This window comes from Medicago truncatula, chromosome 3 (assembly GCF_003473485.1).
Source record: "Medicago truncatula cultivar Jemalong A17 chromosome 3, MtrunA17r5.0-ANR, whole genome shotgun sequence".
NCBI lineage: Eukaryota > Viridiplantae > Streptophyta > Magnoliopsida > Fabales > Fabaceae > Medicago > Medicago truncatula.
The window spans coordinates 22,871,376-22,890,361 of record NC_053044.1 but is presented as its reverse complement, the minus strand read 5'-3'; the positions used below and the strand labels follow the sequence as shown (position 1 = coordinate 22,890,361).

Here is an 18,986-nt window from a genome sequence, read left to right as displayed (position 1 = left end):
TTCATTTCCTTAATAAAGCATATTTTTAATCTTACTCAGAAAACTAGGTGTTGAAACCAATAAGTGCTTCCTACTGTCATTAATTATTTATGTTGTTTTCAAAATCTGTGTCTTTTAAGAAATGAAGAGAGTTTTAAATAGAGAGGATCCCAACTCATTTTAAATATCATAACTTTATACAATCAGCCACGCTTCAAATCCTAGTAAGAATTTTTGACAATCATTTATATTTGCCTTTCAGATCTTTTTGTGCGGTACGTCGTTTGTTTTCTATTGTTTACATAGATCTTATTGTGCGGCACTTCACTTGTTTTCTAATGTTTATATCTTTCTACTGTCATAATAATATATTTTTTTTATTACAATTTAAATCGGACCATGATAACTTTTTTTGGTTAAGTAATGCAGTGACTATTCACATCACATTACAATTTATTGTTCCTGTACCTTGCTAAAACAAAATTTATTTAATTATTCTTGAACTCTTAAATTTTTGAACGATTTTTTTAGACAAGTTTAGAACACTATCAAAGGTTCAATTACTAAAATTTAGAATTTTTTTAACATGAAACGAATTAAATACGAATTTTTGAAAACGATAAAAGTTAAAGATAAAAGTAATAAAATCTGGACATATAAATCAAATTTTGCAATAACTTTTTGCGGAGGAACATTTAGTAATGTTCTTAACACGTCTACAAAAAATTGTTAAAAAACTTAAAGAGTTTAAACATAAATTAAACAAATTTGAATTGAGCAGAGACTAATACTGAGTGCATAGTATTTTTGTAAGGATTAAACAACTATTAAAATTAAGTAAGGACTAAAATTAAAATGCCTCAATTTTATGGGGACTTAAAACATATTTAACCCAACAAAAAAAAGTTAGAAGTGGCATCCGCGTGTGCTTCACCGTTTGCTCAATCAGCAACAATTAACAGCGAGGACCTATTTTACTAACCGAAAAAAAAACGTTGGAGATCAAAAATTTAATAAAATTTAAGTAGGGACTAATGTTGGAAACGCGCCTATTTACCAACATGCCCTTATTGATTTTAATTATTTAAACTCGGTCATGATGAATATGAATTTTCCAACATTGTGGCGGAAATGGATTATGGAGTGTGTGGGAACGGCTACGGCTGCTGTCCTTGTTAATGGGTGTCCGACAGAAGAATTCTCTATTCAGAGGGGGCTTAGGCAGGGGGATCCTCTTTTGCCTTTTTTATTTTTATTGGCAGCAGAAGGGTTCGATGTTTTGATGAAGGCTTCAGTGGCAAATGATCTTTATCATGCGTTCAGAGTGGGACCCCAAAGGGAGGTCAAGTTATCTCATCTTTAGTTTGTAGACGACACTCTGATTCTTGGTGAAAAAAGTTGGTTGAATATGCGTACGATTCAGGCTGTGTTGTTACTTTTAGAGGAGGTGTCGGGGCTGAAGGTAAATTTTAATAAAAGCATGTTGACGGGTGTTAATATTTCTTCATCTTGGCTGTCAGAAGCGGCTTCTGTTTTGAATTGTAGAACTATCACTATTCCTTTTGTGTATTTGGGGTTACCTATTGGAGGAGATGATCGGAAATTGAGTTTTTGGAACCCTGTGGTAAACCGTATAACTACTAGATTGTCGTCTTGGAATAATAAATTCCTATCGTTTGGTGGGCGCTTGGTACTTCTGAAATCTGTCTTGGTGGGCGCTTGGCACCTACATGTATAATTTCCTCTATCGAATCTATTTTTATTAATCTATCTTTATTAGGGAAGTGGTGCTGGAGGTTGATGGTTGATAAGGAAGGGTTGTGATATCGTGTCTTAAAGACACGATATGGTGAGGTTGGTGGCCGAATTAAGGTAGGAGATAGACATGCTTCTAGGTGGTGGGGGATGATATGTAATGTGAGGGAAGGAAGTGGGGCGGCTGTTGGAGGTTGGTTTGATAACAATATTAGGCGGGTGGTAGGAAATGGGAGTAAAACATTCTTTTGGACTGATAACTGCATGGCTGGAGTTCCTTTAAATCTTCAGTTCAGCCGCCTTTATGAGTTATCAGTTAATAAGGATTGTTCGGTGGAGGAGATGGCGAGAGTGGGGTGAGAGGAAGGTGGTAATGGGTGGGTGTGGAGGCGTCGTCTCTTGGCGTGGGAGGAGGAGAGCGTGAGAGAGTGTGCTTCTCTGTTAAATAATGTTGTTTTGCAGGAAAATATTCAAGACCAATGGCACTGGTTGCTGGATCTGTTTCATGGCTACTCGGTTAGTGGGACTTATCGTTATCTAACCACTATAGATGATCATGCGGCTATTGGGTTACTTAATGATGTGAGGCACAAACTTGTACCTTTTAAAGTATCACTGTTTGCTTGGCGTCTTTTTCAAGAAAGAATTCCGACTAGAGTAAATTTGGTGCGTCGTCATGTTCTCCAACCTAACGACAATTTATGTGTTGGTGGATGTGGTTACTCTGAAACGGTGGATCATCTTTTCTTTGGATGTGATTTATTTAGGAGTGTCTGGTATTCAGTCTGTCATTCAATTGGTATACCTTGTGTTTTTCCTGGCTTGGTAAAGGATCATTTTTTTCAGTTCATTCACTTGGCGGGCTTACCGTGATCTTCTCATTTTTATCTCAAGGTTATTTGATTTGCTTGTATTTGGGAAATTTGGAAGGAGAGAAACAACTTTGTCTTTAAAAATGCGGTTATCGATTCTCTCAGTATTGTTGAAAAAGTGAAGTTGAATTCCTTTTTATGGATCTCTTCGAACTTTGTTCCTATTGCGTTTGGCTTTCATGATTGGTGGAGACACCCACTCCTTTGTATGGGTGTCATGTAATCTATTTTTTTTTTCCTTTGGTGGAGTCATCATTTTTTAGGTGCATGTGGTTTGTAACCGACTTTGAGTGATTCATCACTTTTAGCATACCTTGTGCGGGGTGATTAACTTTGCTTTTGAGCAATATCATTTTGATTTGTTCAACAAATTAATTTGCATCTTTTTCTTCAATCTACAATAAATATTATGTCGAAATAAACTAGCTCTCTCTTAAAAGACATAATCGTAAGAACAATACTAATTACATCCAAATTTAATACTACAACAAACTTCGTTAATTACCTCAATTTGACTAAAAAGACCTATAATTAAAGAGGGAGGTGGTACGATTTTTCAATTGTTCAACTCAAGTAAACAAATGTGTTAATTGAATTACTTTTTGAATTTAAAATTACTTTTTATGCATAGCCCACCGAAGGCCGTTGATAATCAGGCAGGTTTGGTTTAGTTTTAGTTTTTTTTTTTGAAAGAAAAGTTTAGTTTTAGTTGAATTCTCAACATAAATCAAAGAAAATTAATTGATTTAGATATTAGATTTGTTCAAATTTGACTAAATGCAACTACAATTTTTTATTTTTTTTTAGGAAATGCACACCCTGCAGGTCATTGGCTTTATAACTGTACTATTTCATTCCTTGGTTTTTTTTGGCCAATCTTCACAAGAAACGTGAAAAATAAACAAAACTATTAAGAAGTAATTAATGTAATAAACGCTTAAAAAATAAAATAAAAACAAAAATTAATGTAATAGATAATATAAAAGGATCCTTATAAAAATGATAAAAAATCTATAAAAAAAGAACTCTTGTGTATTTTGGGAAGAATGGAATATGGCTTTTGTTATTGAACATGTATATCCCAACAAAGCATGAAATCATAGTACTAACTACAAAGACTTGATCATTATATTCCCATGATGTAATGTCTAAACAGTACATGTTACATTTATTATTGTGTTCTCTCTCTCTTTTTTTTTTTTTTTTTTTTTTTTTTTTTTGTGCTCTCTCTTTAATTGAAAGAAGACATATTTCTATTTTGGATTTTGCATACAAATGTGAAAAGTGCCACGAGATTGCTACCATTATATATTACATCTTGTGAATATTAATAGTGCCACGGTTCTTAATGTCTTCCATAAATTCATCAAGATTCCGATCAGAGGAACCACCGGTCGCCACCGCTTCCTCCGCCGCTTTCTTCCACTTGATTGCATTTTGCTTCAACTCCTCTCCTTTTTCTCCTATTGTTGCTTCCAATAAGCACTTCTTCACTTCATCTCTTGTTACCAATTTATTATCAGCATGACTATAACCCAATCTAATACCAACTCCAAAAACATCAACCAAAAACTTTGCATTTGTGACTTGATCACCCCATGCTGGAAATGTCAACATTGGAACTCCTAAACTAAGCGCTTCCATCGACGAATTCCAACCACAATGTGTTATGAAACATGCTACTGAAGGATGAGCAAGTACTTCTTCTTGTGGACTCCAATTCACCACTTTTCCTCTCTCATTTGTTTCCTCTAAGAACTCATTTGGTAGAACATGTTCCTTTCGACCCGATTCCTTAGAAGGTGGTTTTAGTACCCACAAAAATGAAACATTAGAATCCAATAACCCATGTGCAATTTCATTCACTTGTTCTTGTGGAAGGTACACAATAGTACCAAAAGAAATATAAACAACAGAATCATTTGCCTTTGAGTTTAGCCACTCTATAATATTACAATCATCACTCTTAACAAAATCACCGCGAATATCACTCGCACATTTAATCTTTGGATTATTAAACAATGGACCGATTGGCCTTGTAAGGATTGATTTTTTCGAAATATAGTCGATGTAATCATGCTCTAGTTCATCATAACTATCCACCAATACACAAAACACTTTAGATAAATTCTTAAACTGTTCTAAAATGAGTGTCCCTAGAAATGAATATTTACTAAAAGGATGTAGAAAATCCGGTATTTCGTTATGTTTAAGAGCTACGAAAGGTAATTGAGCATCAATATAAGGTTCTTTTTCCGAAGGGAAACGTACCGTTTTATGAAAATAGTTATAGTAAGCAGTGAAAACAGCAGTGGATTGAATCCATAACAAAGCAGAAGGAATATCATGTTGAGAAGCTACATCACAAACCCATGGAAGAAAAGGATTGTTTATGATGCAAGAAATAGGTTTGTTTGACTCATTATGATTCTTAATCATTTGAGAAAGAAACTTTGTCCCAACAAGCTCAAGCTGTGTTGAGTATCCACCAAGACTTGCTCTAATGGGATCATCATCTTCTAAACCATCATCAAAGAAGTGGAAAATGAGAGAACCATCACCTATTGGAGTGAGTGATTTGTGAGTGATGTTGTTAACAGTTTGCATGTCTTTGCCAGCTTTCTCTGTAGTGATGAAGATGACTGAAGAACCCTTTGCAGCAAGACACTTTGCTAGTCTAAGAAGAGGGTTTATGTGTCCTTGTGCTGGATATGAGATAAGGAGGATGTGAATGGGTGCTTCTGATGATCCCATTTTCTTTTTCTTAGGTTGGTGATTTTCTTCTTTAAACTTAGAGATGAGACTTTTATTGTGGTAGCAAGGGAATATACTTTCCAATTTATGGACCAACGTTATAAATATTCATCATTGTTGATTTTTTGCTAGTTGATACTTTTCTACTAGAAAAAATATCTCCTGACATCGGATCTGACGAGAGCTTTGTGGAAAAAAAAAATGAAGACTAGTAAACTCTATATAACATTTTTTTTCTTTGTGGAGAAAAGTTTTGATGAGTTGGGTAGGTACTTGAGGGCATAATTCAAAGCTTAATAAGAGTTTATAAAGATATTATTATGGTGAAATGCATCTAAAAGTCTTTAAGTTTTTCATTTTTTTAAAGTGGTCCTTTAAGTTTCAAAAATTTCAAATAAGTCTTTTTAGTTTTTGAATGTTTCAAACAAGTCCTATTGTAGATAGCATAGTTGGTAATTGCTTCCTTGAACTCATCTTTGATACCAAATCTGACTCATAACATCCACTTAAAATTAGTCATCTTTTTAGGCATGACAAATGGTGGATAATGCTCTTTGTTGCTATCATCTGAATCATCACCATCATCCTTTAAAATGACTTGTTTGAAACGATTCAAAAACTAAAAGGACTTATTTGAGACTTTTGAAACTTAAAGGACTTGTTTGGGACTTTTGAAACTTAAAGGACCACTTTGAGAAAAACGAAAAACTTAAAGGACCTTTAGATGCATTTGACCTATTATTATCCATAAAAAAGTTCTCACATCAACAACGATAATTAAACTTACCATCTTTTGATTGAATCAACAATAAATTATTGATTCAAGTGAGTGATTAATTTATGGATCAATCTAACTTGTGTCCTAAGTGCATATGATAGATAAGCAACTTAAATGTAGAAATTTTCTTTTAAATTTTGCGCATTCAATTAATTGAAAGTTAATTTTCTTAATTTAAAACACGGATTTCAACAAAATATTTTTATATTTGATCCATTAACTTATGCTTTAAGGGCACAAGTTATCATACGGTTAAGATAGAACCCGAACACCTGGTCTATAATCACTTTTATGGTTTCAACAGTTCATATATTTTTTCATGCAGAAAACCTAGTGTTTATTTTATGTAGGTATGGTACCAAAACTTAACTTATAAATCCCTCGTTGTTCATTTTTTGTGGAGATACATTATACAAACTCCAAAATTGTAAGTATGTAGATGGAGGAGGGTACCAATAATTTTTTGTTGAATTGAGTATATGTTTTTCTTAGAGTCAACAATTAATAAGCATTTATAAAGGATATTACATATTACCCATTAAAAAAGTTTTCATATCAGCAACAATAATAACTAAATTTACGATCTTGGGGTGAATAAAATCTTTATCTACTGAGTCAACAATTAATCGTTGTTGCTAGTTAGATATCAATCAAATCCAACTAATAAACTCCATATATAGAGACATTAGAAAAGACAAGTTTTGTTCCATAGTCAACATTTTACACCGTTCAAAATCAAAAGGTCTGAAATAATTTAGTCATTTTAATTTGTAAAATAGTTTTGTCTTTTTTTTTTGTCTTTTTTTAAAGGAATAGTTTTGTCTTTTATCCATAATGTCGTCATATTCAGGAAAGAAAGATAGAGAAAAGATAGTAAGAATAAGAAAAATTAGTAGAAAATCAGATGATTAGTGTGCTTCGGTATGAAATAAAGTTAATCGAACGAGTAAGAAGAAAGAAATAAACATTTTTTTTGTATAGGAAAATTATTTGTGTATACCCATAATCCATTTAAAGCATTTATGAGATAAAGATAAAGAGAGTGATTGAAAGATGTGATAAAAAGAGAGATGAAAAAAAAAATATAAGGTGTTGAATGAATGTTTGAGAATTATGCGTGTTCAAATATAAGAGTTGTTTTGTACTATAATGACACAAATAATTATTTTTAGGAAATTCAATTCATTAATTGAAACAAATAGCGATGAGAGACTAGAGAGAGAGCAATGAGAGACCTCGTGGTGGCCGACCTAGGTTTGTTCGGTGGTATAAAATGGGGGGGGGGGTTGTCTTTAGTTAGGTCAAGGATGAGGAAAGCGATGCAATGGGAGGATCGAGGACGGGGCAAGTCAAGGGTTTCAGAGCGGCATGGAGGATTGGTTACGGCAAGGGGAAGCACACAACAAAGGCATGAGGAAGACAACATGGTTTCGCGAAGGTACTCTAGGGTTTTGAATGATTAGCAAGCTACATGTTATTTTTATGATGGACGTAAGGAATCAGACTTTGATAGACGTGGTTCAACAGTGCACAAGGGAATTGATTTCGATAAGGAGGAACACAACAATGGCAGTAAGGTTACTTTTTATTTTACTAATATTCTCGACTTTCTGCCATTGTTCCGTTTACGACAATACTTTGAGATGTGTGGTATTTTGTCTGATGTCTATGTTGCCAGACAACTAAATTCACGTGGTCAGGTCTATGGCTTCGTTAGATTTTTGTATATGAGGAATATAGACAAATTAGCACATGCTTTGAATAATGCATGGATCAGTGATCATAGGTTTTGGGCTCGTGAAGCAAGGTTTGACAGGTTTGCGCATCATGATGATCAGAATAAGGTTTCTATTCGTGGGGCTAGGGGAGTTGAGAAAGGCAGGGAGGTGAAACTGGTGGTGATTACACATGGAGAGGGAGTAAAAAATGTGAGGGTGGGTAAGGTGAAATAGGAGATAAGAGAGATTGAGGGATAAAAAATGGTGACGGTGGGAAAGTCAAGGGTTTCAGAGCGGCATGGAGGATTGGTTACGGCAAGGGGAAGCACACAACAAAGGCATGAGGAAGACAACATGGTTTCGCGAAGGTACTCTAGGGTTTTGAATGATTAGCAAGCTACATGTTATTTTTATGATGGACGTAAGGAATCAGACTTTGATAGACGTGGTTCAACAGTGCACAAGGGAATTGATTTCGATGAGGAGGAACACAACAATGGCAGTAAGGTTACTTTTTATTTTACTAATATTCTCGACTTTCTGCCATTGTTCCGTTTACGACAATACTTTGAGATGTGTGGTATTTTGTCTGATGTCTATGTTGCCAGACAACTAAATTCACGTGGTCAGGTCTATGGCTTCGTTAGATTTTTGTATATGAGGAATATAGACAAATTAGCACATACTTTGAATAATGCATGGATCAGTGATCATAGGTTTTGGGCTCGTGAAGCAAGGTTTGACAGGTTTGCGCATCATGATGATCAGAATAAGGTTTCTATTCGTGGGGCTAGGGGAGTTGAGAAAGGCAGGGAGGTGAAACTGGTGGTGATTACACATGGAGAGGGAGTAAAAAATGTGAGGGTGGGTAAGGTGAAAGAGGAGATAAGAGAGATTGAGGGATAAAAAATGGTGACGGTGGGAACGGTGGAGGTGAAGGTAGGGAAGAAGAAGAAAAATATAAGTTGAAAAAAAGGAGTGAGGGTGGTGTTGAGGGAGTGGTTCGAAAGGTGGAGGAGGTGAGTGTAGGGAAGGAGCCGACGGTGGGAAAGGGGGAAGGGATGTATGCGAGGAAGATGGAGGAAGGGAAGAAGGTGTGGGAACTGAAGATGTGCCGAAGGGTGAGGCAAAGGTTGATGCGCAAACTAGCGAGGATATTCCTAATGGTATGCTATTGTATAATTCAACGTCGGAGGACCGTTTGTGGGCTAATGGTGGTATAGTGGCGAAAGTGGTTTCGGGAGATTCATCATTATCTCTTCAACAAAGGGTGGGGGATGCAGGGTTTAGTAATATTGTTGTAACGTTGATGGAAAGTGATAGGGTGTTTCTTCATTGTACGAGGGCTGAAGATATGTTGCAGGTGTTTAATGAGGTTATTGATTTTTTTGGCATGCTATTCTCAGACTTGCATAAGTGGACATCAGAAGATGAAAAATACGAAATAGGTGCTTGGCTTTAGGTTTATGGTACTCCTGTGCATGCATGGAATGAATTGTTTTTCAAAATTTGTGTTTCGGGGTGTGGAAGATATATCCGTTCGGATGATTGTACGGTGGACAGGGCGAGATTGGATTATGCTAGGGTTCTGATATCAACTTCTATGTTGGATGTTATCAATTCGTCGTCTGAAGTTATTATAGATGGGTGTAAACATATGATTAAGTTGGTTTAGGAGTGGGGGTGCAATTTAGGGGAGGATGCTTTTATGACGGAGGAAGAAAAAGAATCCAGGACAGAAGCGTTATCAACTCATAACGACGCTCCCGGAATGGAGGAGGTACAAGGAGAGATTGATGATTTGGTGGACGACTTAAATAAAGAACGGATGAAAAGTGATGAACAACAAAATAACAATATTATTGACGCTTGTTTTCATTCAGATGTACTTGTTAATGCGGGTGTGCAGCCTATTGCAGCAGCTGTAGCTCAAGTACAACAAGGCAAGTAGCCGGTTGTAGGTATTCTAGAGGAGGAGGCCGGTGTGAAAAAGTCTAGTCTGAAGAATGCATCTTCTGGCACGTTTTCGAAAAAGGTGAACATACATATTACTTCCAAATCAAAGTCTTCTTCTAAGCCGAAACAAAAAAATAAGGCAGGTGTTGTTCTTAATCAGTCAGTCGGTTTTATCAAAAGAATTGCACGATTGCCGTCGAAAGATAGAAAGGAGATTTTGAAGGTGCTTAAGAAACAAGAATGCAAGAGGAACATGTTGTCAAAAGCATCAAAGGTGATGGTTAACTCTTTATCTAATTCTTCTAATATGTTTAACTCTTCGGTGAACAAAGATTGGGAGAATTGGGTCTTACTTCATGGCAAGAAAAAGGTAGTGGCAGAGGATGTAATGGAGATAGGAAAGACTTTTGGGGTGAAGTTTAGTGGTGATAAAAACAGTATATTTAACTTGTTGACTAAGAAGGGTAGAAGGGAGCTGCGGGCGGAGAGAGGGTGTTTGTTGGTGGAAGGGGCAGTGGCGGACGACGGGATTCAGGGTGAGGGGAATTAGGGGTCGGTGTTGTGCAGTAGCATATACATTTACGTATCATATGCCAATTCCGATTAATTTCAAAATTCACCTAAGTTCGTCTCATTTTATCATTTTTCAAAAGAATTCCATTTTCAAAGCAAAACCAAGTTAAAGCTCGAGTAAACCATCCACAATCATTTTTAAAAATCATTGTTACAGTAAACAACCTTAACCCCACCGTTTTCCCTTGAGAAAAATGATTTTCGAAAAATTCGTTTTCTTAAACATTTTTCAAAAGTTTGAATTCGATTCACAAAACCAAATTCAAATTCAATTCATTTGATGTTTCCAAAGGTCTAGAAAGCTGGATGAATTTTAAATACATCAAAAGAATCATTTTGAATCGTTCCGATCGACCCTCGAGTTCCCGGAACACCCAAAACATGGGTGCCTATTCTGAGCAACTCGCCATGGCAAGCTCCAGCTTGCCAGGCGAGCTGCACTAGAAGACAACACCCAATTTTTTCCTCTCAGGAACCCATACCTTTTTCACCAAAAAATCTCAATTTTGATCCCCTTTGATCCAAATTCGTCTCCAAAACTTGTTCATTAGTTTATATACATCAAAAGGCAATCAAAACAACAACAAATATGGAATCATAACATCAATTCTCTTCAAAATCATCTTTATGTTCATTTTTCACCAAAACTCGCAATTTTCTCATTTTTCATTCAAACTTCATAAACATCCACACCAATTCAAACCCCATCAACATACAAACAGGTATAGACATTTATGAAGTGAATTTAAGCATGTTTCAACAATAATCACTCATCAATTCATGATTTACACTCAATTAAGCAAAAATCATCAAAACAACAACAACTATGAGGTCTAAGCACATAAGACAATCAATTCTAGAAGTTTATCATACCCGCAAATTCACATGAATTAGGAGCACGAAATCAAAAATCACAAAAGTCACAATTAACACAAAAGCACTAAAACTCATAATTGAAAAGATGAAGATTATGACTTAATTGATGAAAAAGATCTATCCCCCTTACCTCTAGCTTCACAAATCCTAACTTTGGCTTCACTTTTGCTCCTAGCTCTTCAACCCCAAGCTCTCCCTCTTGCTTCCTCTTCTTTCCTATTGTGATCTCCTTTCTCTCTCTACCTCTTATGTTTTTGTGAAATGAAATAATGAGTGGCTTGATCTAATTTTGCACAAGAGTTATGTTTATATAGTCACCACCAAATTGGGCTTGGTTTCTAATTGTCATAATGGGCTCAACATTCTTACCAACCAATTTTCGTAAGTTACTACTCACTTAAACCGTCAAAATACTGAATAATTACCATCTCTAAATAATTACCCCAACTCACTAGTAATTTGATAAAAATAACTATTCTAACTAATACTGCAAAAATAACCTTCTTAATAAAAATGTCTAATTTACCCTTACTAACCAATTGACAAAAATACCCCTTAGTCTAAAAATGACTAAAATACCCTTATAGGACAAAAATCCACTAATCCCGAATAAAATACACACATAGACAATTAATCACACAAAAGCACATATAAACACACATAATAAATAATTAAAATAATTCTAGCGAAAAACGGGCTGTGACATTTAGATCTCTAGCTTCCTCAATAGTTGTCATCTTAGTTCTCCACTTAGCAGGTAAGCTCCTTAGAATCTTCTTCAGATGATCAGCTACATAGCTTTTCTTCAGAATCTGAAGTCCAGATGTTAGATTCTGAAACCTTTAGTACATAATCTCAATGTCTTCATTCTCTTTCATCTTGAACATTTCATATTGCTGAACAAGCATAGTAGCTTTATCTTCTTTGACTTTCTTGTTGGCTTCATAGTTGGAACACAGAGATGCAAACATAGCTTTAGTAGTAGATTTGTCACTCATCTTTAAGTATTCTTTGTAAGGTAGAGCAGCAACAAGAATTCCTCTGATCTTGCGATGGTTCTTGTAGAGATTCTTCTGAGTAGCATTGTGTTTCTTTCTATCAAAAACTACACCTTCTTCATCCAAAACAAGATCAACACCATCTTCAAGAATATCCCATAATTCTTCATCTATGCCAATGTTGTGACTGTACATTTTGCTTTTCTAGCAAGAGAACGTATCAGGATCACCATTGAATATAAGAGGCTTATGTGAACCAGATGATTTGTCATTAGTACCATAATCATATGATACAATAGCACTAGAGTTACCAGCATCACGAGAAGACAAGTTTTTCTCAGATCTTTTCTGTGGTGTTCACAATACAAAACAGTTTAGACTCTAAGACTTAATAATTTCTAAGATATGAAAGTTGATAAGAAATTCTAAGTGTTCGATGCACAACAATTTCAGTAGAGTTTTGGCACAAGTAATATGTTGTAGAGTCTCTACTAATATTCAAGTCTTCATTCCTTTATATAGAGGTATGAAAGAGATGTTGTAGAGGTGCCAACACATCAAAAAGTCGTTGTAGAAGCTTGATCAATCATCAGTGATTTGTTCCTTGATATGGTTAATGTCCTAGGAGGGAATAATTTGAAAACCATTCCTTGATAGGGAATTAACCAGTAGAGACATAGCTGTAGCTTCTACTATGCACAGGAAATGTTGGAGTAGTGGAGATAGTGGTTGTACAATTGTATTATTGTCCTTCACTGCCCTTTCTTCATGGATAAACATCCAATGTCTTGTAATTCTTCAAAAATATCCATTGCTCTAGTCTTTTATTCCTTCTGCATATCTGGGTCTTCAAATATCCATAATAATTAACTTCAGGTTCTTCACTTCAGCTTCCGATGAATCTTCAAACTCTTGGTGAACTTCAGACTCTGATAGTTAACTTCTGGATGGTCTTCAGACTCTGACTTCCAACTAAGCTTCACTTTAAAATTCTTTTCTCTCATTTGTTCTTTCAGAACCAATACTTTGCTTTAAGACTTATAAATCTTAGTCTATGGTCCTGCCCACTTGAACAGATATTAGCATATCCAATTGAACTCATTTTGTTCCAACAAGTCGCCCCACAACGTTACAAGGGCATAAGTTTTTCTAAGAAGGCACTAACACATATATTTATATTGACCTGCACTGGAACTCGACTCAAACGCAACAAATATTTTAAGGATATAAATCAACCCAAATTCAACGCAACGTAAGATTTTTGTAAGCAAACACAAGTCGCCCCACAACATTACATGGGTATAACTTTTTCCAAGAAGGGACCAACACGTCTATTTTTATTGATCTGCATTGTAACTCGACTCTAACGTAACTAAGATTTCGAGGAAATAAATTGACCCAAATTCAATGTTACGAAAGAGTATTGTAAGCAAACGGAAGTCACCCCACAACGTTACAATGACATAAGTTTTTTTGAGAAGGGACTAACATGGCTATTTTATTTACTTGCAGTGCAACTTGACTCAAACACAATAGAGAATTCGAGGATATAAATCAAGTAAAATTCAATACCACGAAAGAGTTTTGTAAGCAAATGCAAGTCGCCCCACATCATTACAAGGGCACAAGTTTTTCTGAGAAGGGACCAACACGGCTTTTTGACTAGCCAAGCTAGCCATCCCCGCCATGCCAGTTGGGACAGGGAAAAAGGGAGAAATTTTGCTTTACCATGACCAAGACAATGTTTGGCTAAGACGAAGCATGAACAAACGTTGAACTTGGCCTATACTTGCCCAAGTCATGAAAGATAACATGTACCCCTCTTTCCCAAGAAATCTAATCACGAAGGGACCGACACAGCTTTTGGGCTAGCCTAGCTAGCCACCCTTCCAAGCATATTTGATGAATCATTTATTATCCTTTTTTATATGTTATTTAGTTTAGTTTTAATTAGAATTAAGTTTATTTTAGGCTAAAATATGGTCTTAGTCCTTTTAAAAAAAAAAATTGTTTTTGGTCCTTGCAAAATTTTTTGTTTTTGAAAATAGTCCCTGACCCCACTTTTGTGATGATTTGCATACGTGGCACATTATAACTGAACCAATTTTGTAGTTTTTGGTCCTGGAAAAATATTTTGTTTTTAAAAAAGGTCCCTGCAAAATTTTTTGTTTTTGAAAATAGTCCCTCCAGGGACTATTTTCAAAAACAAAAAGCTTTGCAGGGACCAAAAACAATTTTTTTTTTTACAAGGACTAAAATCAAAACGAGGCATATTTGCATGGACTAAAACCATATTTTAGCCTTTATTTTATATTAGTATTATTTCCTTTTTGAGATAGTTTACTACAAATTGCATTTTATTATATTTCAGGAACGAATATTGGATGGATTGAGTCTTGGAGCAAAAAAAAGGGATTTGGAGCTGATTCGGTACGAAAATACGAAGATTTGGAGACAAAATATGTTTCCCCCAAAGTCAGAATCTTGGCACGACCCGTGCTAGCATTGACACGGTCGTGCCACCCTCCAGAATCGCTTTTGCTTAGATTTTAAGCTACTCTATTTTAGCCCGCAGTTTCTTGTGGAACATTCTAGTAATGTAATTGCTTAGATTTTAAGTCGAATGTATGCTATAAATAGAGTAGCTAGCCATCACAAATATTCATCTTTTGTTCTCGGAAATAATAAGTGACAATTGTTCTTTGAATAAAAGTTCACCTTTACTTTCTTGTCATTTACTTTTATGCTTTCTCTCTTCTTCTCTATGTCTACAATGAACGTTAGTGAGTAGACTTTTCTTGTCTTGGGATTGTTGGATAAGTCTAAATGACATAATCCTAAATCAAACCAAACCTTAAACCTTAATCTTATGTAACCCTAGTTTCTCTTCTAAATTCACCATTTTAACATGGATTAAATATTATCAAACTGTGGAAACGAAAGTGGAGGGTTTGATAATCGTTAATCCATTATTCCAAATGTTAATTCATAAAACGAAAGTGGAGCTTTAATATTCGATCAAGTGAATTTTAGACAAGGATTGCGAAACATGAAAATAGTCTAGTGAACCTTGAGACTCATAGAGTTTCGAACTTCAAGGATTCTAATAGTAATCAACCATGAAAATAGGCGTGCTTGCTAGAGGAACACACTCACTGAGATCGATAGGAGATGTGATAGGCTTAAGAGAAACTCGTCTTTAGAAACTAGGTCTAACATAAGGTTATAAGTTTAATAGTTTGGTTTGTGAAGGACTTGTCAATTAGATGAATTAATAATCCCAAGACACCTCTTTTATCTTTTCTTTTATTATTTGCTTTTAATAAAAAAACCAAAACTTTTCTACCTTATAAACCTCCAGTCTAATCATTATCTAAAGTTAATTGAATTCATAACTCCCTGTCGAAACGATACTCTATTTTTACTACTTCGATAGAACCGTGCACTTGCGGTTTTATCCCATCAATATTTTTAATTACAAAATTTTCTTATGCATGACAATAATGATTCAAACGAGCTCTACAATTTTCATGATCTACTTTCTATCATTTATAAAGTATTGTTTTTATTCTATTTTCATTTCACAATTCTAACTCTATTCTACTTTGTTTATTTTTAATTTAGGAGTGTGACAGACATTACATGTAAGATGTTTATTTAACTTATTTGTTAGTTTTATACCATTATTATTTTCAATATTCAAATAATGCTAAAAAGTATTAAAACAGTTAAGTAATATTCTTGCTTAAAAATATTTATATCCTAATTTGAAAGCAAAATCAATATAACTAACAAACATTCATATCCATATATTCTATAATGTTTCTTAAAACTACAATAATTCTTCGATAAAACTTACTCGTGCATCGCACGATAGACTTGTCTAGTTAGTATTTATCGAGAATGAGTAAGGTTTATGACTGTCAGGCCTTCACCTTGACATATGTCTTCAAAGGACACTTGTATTGATCTGGAGGTGGTCATCACATCATGGATCTGGATAGCAAGGTCAAAATTGAGATTCTGAACCGCGATCTATTGAGATCTAAGGTGTGTCCATTATATAGGTCCGCCCTGCGTTGAATTTAAGTTGGATATGGATCCTAACTCGGACTGAGCCTTTGCCATGTCCGGAACAAGAATAAAATTAATTCTCTTATTTTGTCGTTTTTTAAGATAGCATATCAACTAGTAAACCCTTATAAGAGTACTATTATTTTGCTTTAAAAAAATCTAGATATTTTTTAGAGGTTTTTAAAAGTACATGTAGTTATTTATGTTTGTTTACATCCATAAAAATCACTTTAAAAAAATATTATTTTTAACTAGGTCACAATTATGATAAGTTGCATTTTCCTCTTATCATCGTAGTTTATGCTCATAGAACTCACAATCTTCTCTACTACTATAAGTATACATATATCATTAGATCTTATTAATTTATCAACTAATTCACACATTTAGTATATAGATATTATTTATGGAAATGCTCGGTTGTACAAGATGAAAATACACCAAATCTGATTTGTTTCTTTTTTGTCAAGTACTCCGTTTTATTGGTCCAACACACTATTATATGCTCTTTCTTGCTTTCTTTCACATTGAGCTTGGCCACACTACTTTCAAGTTCTTCACTTATTCTTATGCCCATATTTGATATATATGCTTCAAACATATATAAATAAAAGCTTTGGAGAAAGATGTTTCTTATTTAGTTGATGACGTCTTTAGTAAATATTTATATATAAATATTTATAATAATGTAATTTATTTCATTGCACACAGCAACAAGACATGGTTCCCGGAAAGTCAGAACATACTCCTCTTAAAAACCCGAATCCGCGGCACCTTGCGTCGCAAATAACAAAGCTATCACAAAGCATAGGATAAATGCAGTTGCTCAAACTTGGTGTTGGTCCTGCCACAAAAATAAAATTCACATATTCAAAACGCATATTTAAGTTATAGTTTTTTCTTTTGAAGAATTAAGCTATAGATTTATATTTATATATGTTAACTACATTACAACAATGTAAAAGATTATTCTCTAAAAAAAAACAATGTAAAAGATTATATCAAATTTTTTTCGGATCAAGAAATAATTAATTTTTTTTGAAAATTAAGGTTCAAAGTTCATATGTTTCTTACCTAAAGTTAGAACCAACGCAATGCATAAAATTGCCAAGAGACAGTACTGGGAAATGTGTTTTGCCATTTTTTATGAAGATTTTATCTTATAGCTCTATTATCTTTTGTTTTCGCAATATGCATAGAAAACTCCAAGTTCATTATATAGCAGAACTCATGATATGATTATGCCTCCTTATCTTTTTAATTATTGTATTTCTAAAAATATAAACTTTTATTTGTTTGACGTTTTTTTTTTGAACAAGCCAAAATAAGATATATATTAAAAACAAAAAGTCTTGCTCTCAAGCACAAGGCGTGCATTAAGAAGCAAAATAAAGTTACAACAAAATTACAACCTGTTTGTAACTAAAAATAAGAGAAGAGAGAAAAAAATAACCTCAACCTATCCCTAAACAAGCAAGGGGATTTTGCCACCATAAATGATAACCAAAAGGAAAGCACACATTTTTAGCTTTCAACCAATGAAGAGAATACAACTTAACCTTTTCTAAAAGCTGCACCATCGTATTGGCTTTGTCCGCAAATAATCTTTGGTTCCTTTCATTCCAAATAACCCAAATGCAACATAACCAAATCAAATGTAGAAACGATCGACGAGGAGCATAACCACCTGAAGAATAAATAAATTGGTGGAAATGATCCATAACCTGATGAGGATCCACTAAATAAACACCAATCCAGGACTTTACAAGATTCCAAAGATTGCCAAAGAAATTACAATGAATTATTAAGTGATCTATTGATTCTTGTTGACCACAACCTGAAATGCACAGTTGATTTTCATGAGAAATAACACTGCCACGCACCAAGTTATCCTTTGTCGGCCATCTATTGCGGATGAGACGCCAAGCGCAAATAGAGACTTTTAAAGGGACATTCTTGTGCCATGGTACAATCGAAGCGACATCAGCATCTTGTATCTCCTGCCGCATAAGCATTTGATACGCTCCACGAACCGTGAAACCAACTACGGTGTCCGGTCGCCAAAGCCACGCATCTGTCTCAAATTCCTGCAAAGTAATGTTAGTCAACAAATTCCTAAGCACCACCACTAATTCCTCCTCCCAGGCAAACAATCGACGTCTCCACCTCCAAGCCTCCCCATTCTCTCCCCAACCTAAGGCGTGCATAGCCCCCACCGTCAAATCCTGGTGAACTGATAAATCAAAAAGTCTCCTAAATCTCTCCATCAACGACTCATTCCCCACCCAACAATCCTACCAAAAATAAGTGTTAAGGCCGTTACCAAGACATTTTATAATATTAGCTTCAAACCAACTGTCTCCTTCAACACCTATCCCCTCTCGAATTTTAACAATTTCCTTCCACCATGCCGACCCTAGCCTACCACCCTCTGTAAGCCGCCCTCTCTCCTCGCCATAACGGGACAATAGAACTCGAAACCACAACCCGTCTCTATCCACTACACACCTCCAACACCATTTAGCCAGAAGAGCAATGTTAAACTCTTTCAATCTCCTTACCCCCAAACCACCAACTTCCTTACTCATACAAACAGAGTTCCAGTCAACCCAAGCAATTTTCCTATTATCCTCACCCCCACCCAAAAAAAAAT

General features: G+C 35.0%; 2 protein-coding genes and 1 long non-coding RNA gene across 3 annotated transcripts; all 3 read right to left on the bottom strand.

Moving 5' to 3' along the window:
* Positions 1–3,796: 3,796 nt before the first annotated feature.
* On the bottom strand, positions 3,797–5,458 carry LOC11430848 (putative UDP-glucose glucosyltransferase). The gene has a single exon (XM_003599928.4). The coding sequence runs from the start codon at positions 5,358–5,360 to the stop codon at positions 3,918–3,920; it is 1,443 nt and encodes a 480-aa protein (XP_003599976.1). The 5' UTR covers positions 5,361–5,458; the 3' UTR covers positions 3,797–3,917.
* An 11,213-nt stretch (positions 5,459–16,671) lies between these two features.
* Positions 16,672–17,498, bottom strand: LOC120579761 (uncharacterized). The gene is made up of 2 exons (XR_005645503.1): positions 17,408–17,498; positions 16,672–17,177 (listed from the first exon to the last, which is right to left on the bottom strand). It is a non-coding gene; the product is annotated as an uncharacterized lncRNA (long non-coding RNA).
* Positions 17,499–17,787: 289 nt separating this feature from the next.
* Positions 17,788–18,600, bottom strand: LOC112420145 (uncharacterized). Its single transcript, XM_024778804.1, has one exon. It carries the CDS (start codon positions 18,598–18,600, stop codon positions 17,788–17,790), a length of 813 nt encoding a protein of 270 aa, XP_024634572.1.
* Positions 18,601–18,986: the final 386 nt, after the last annotated feature.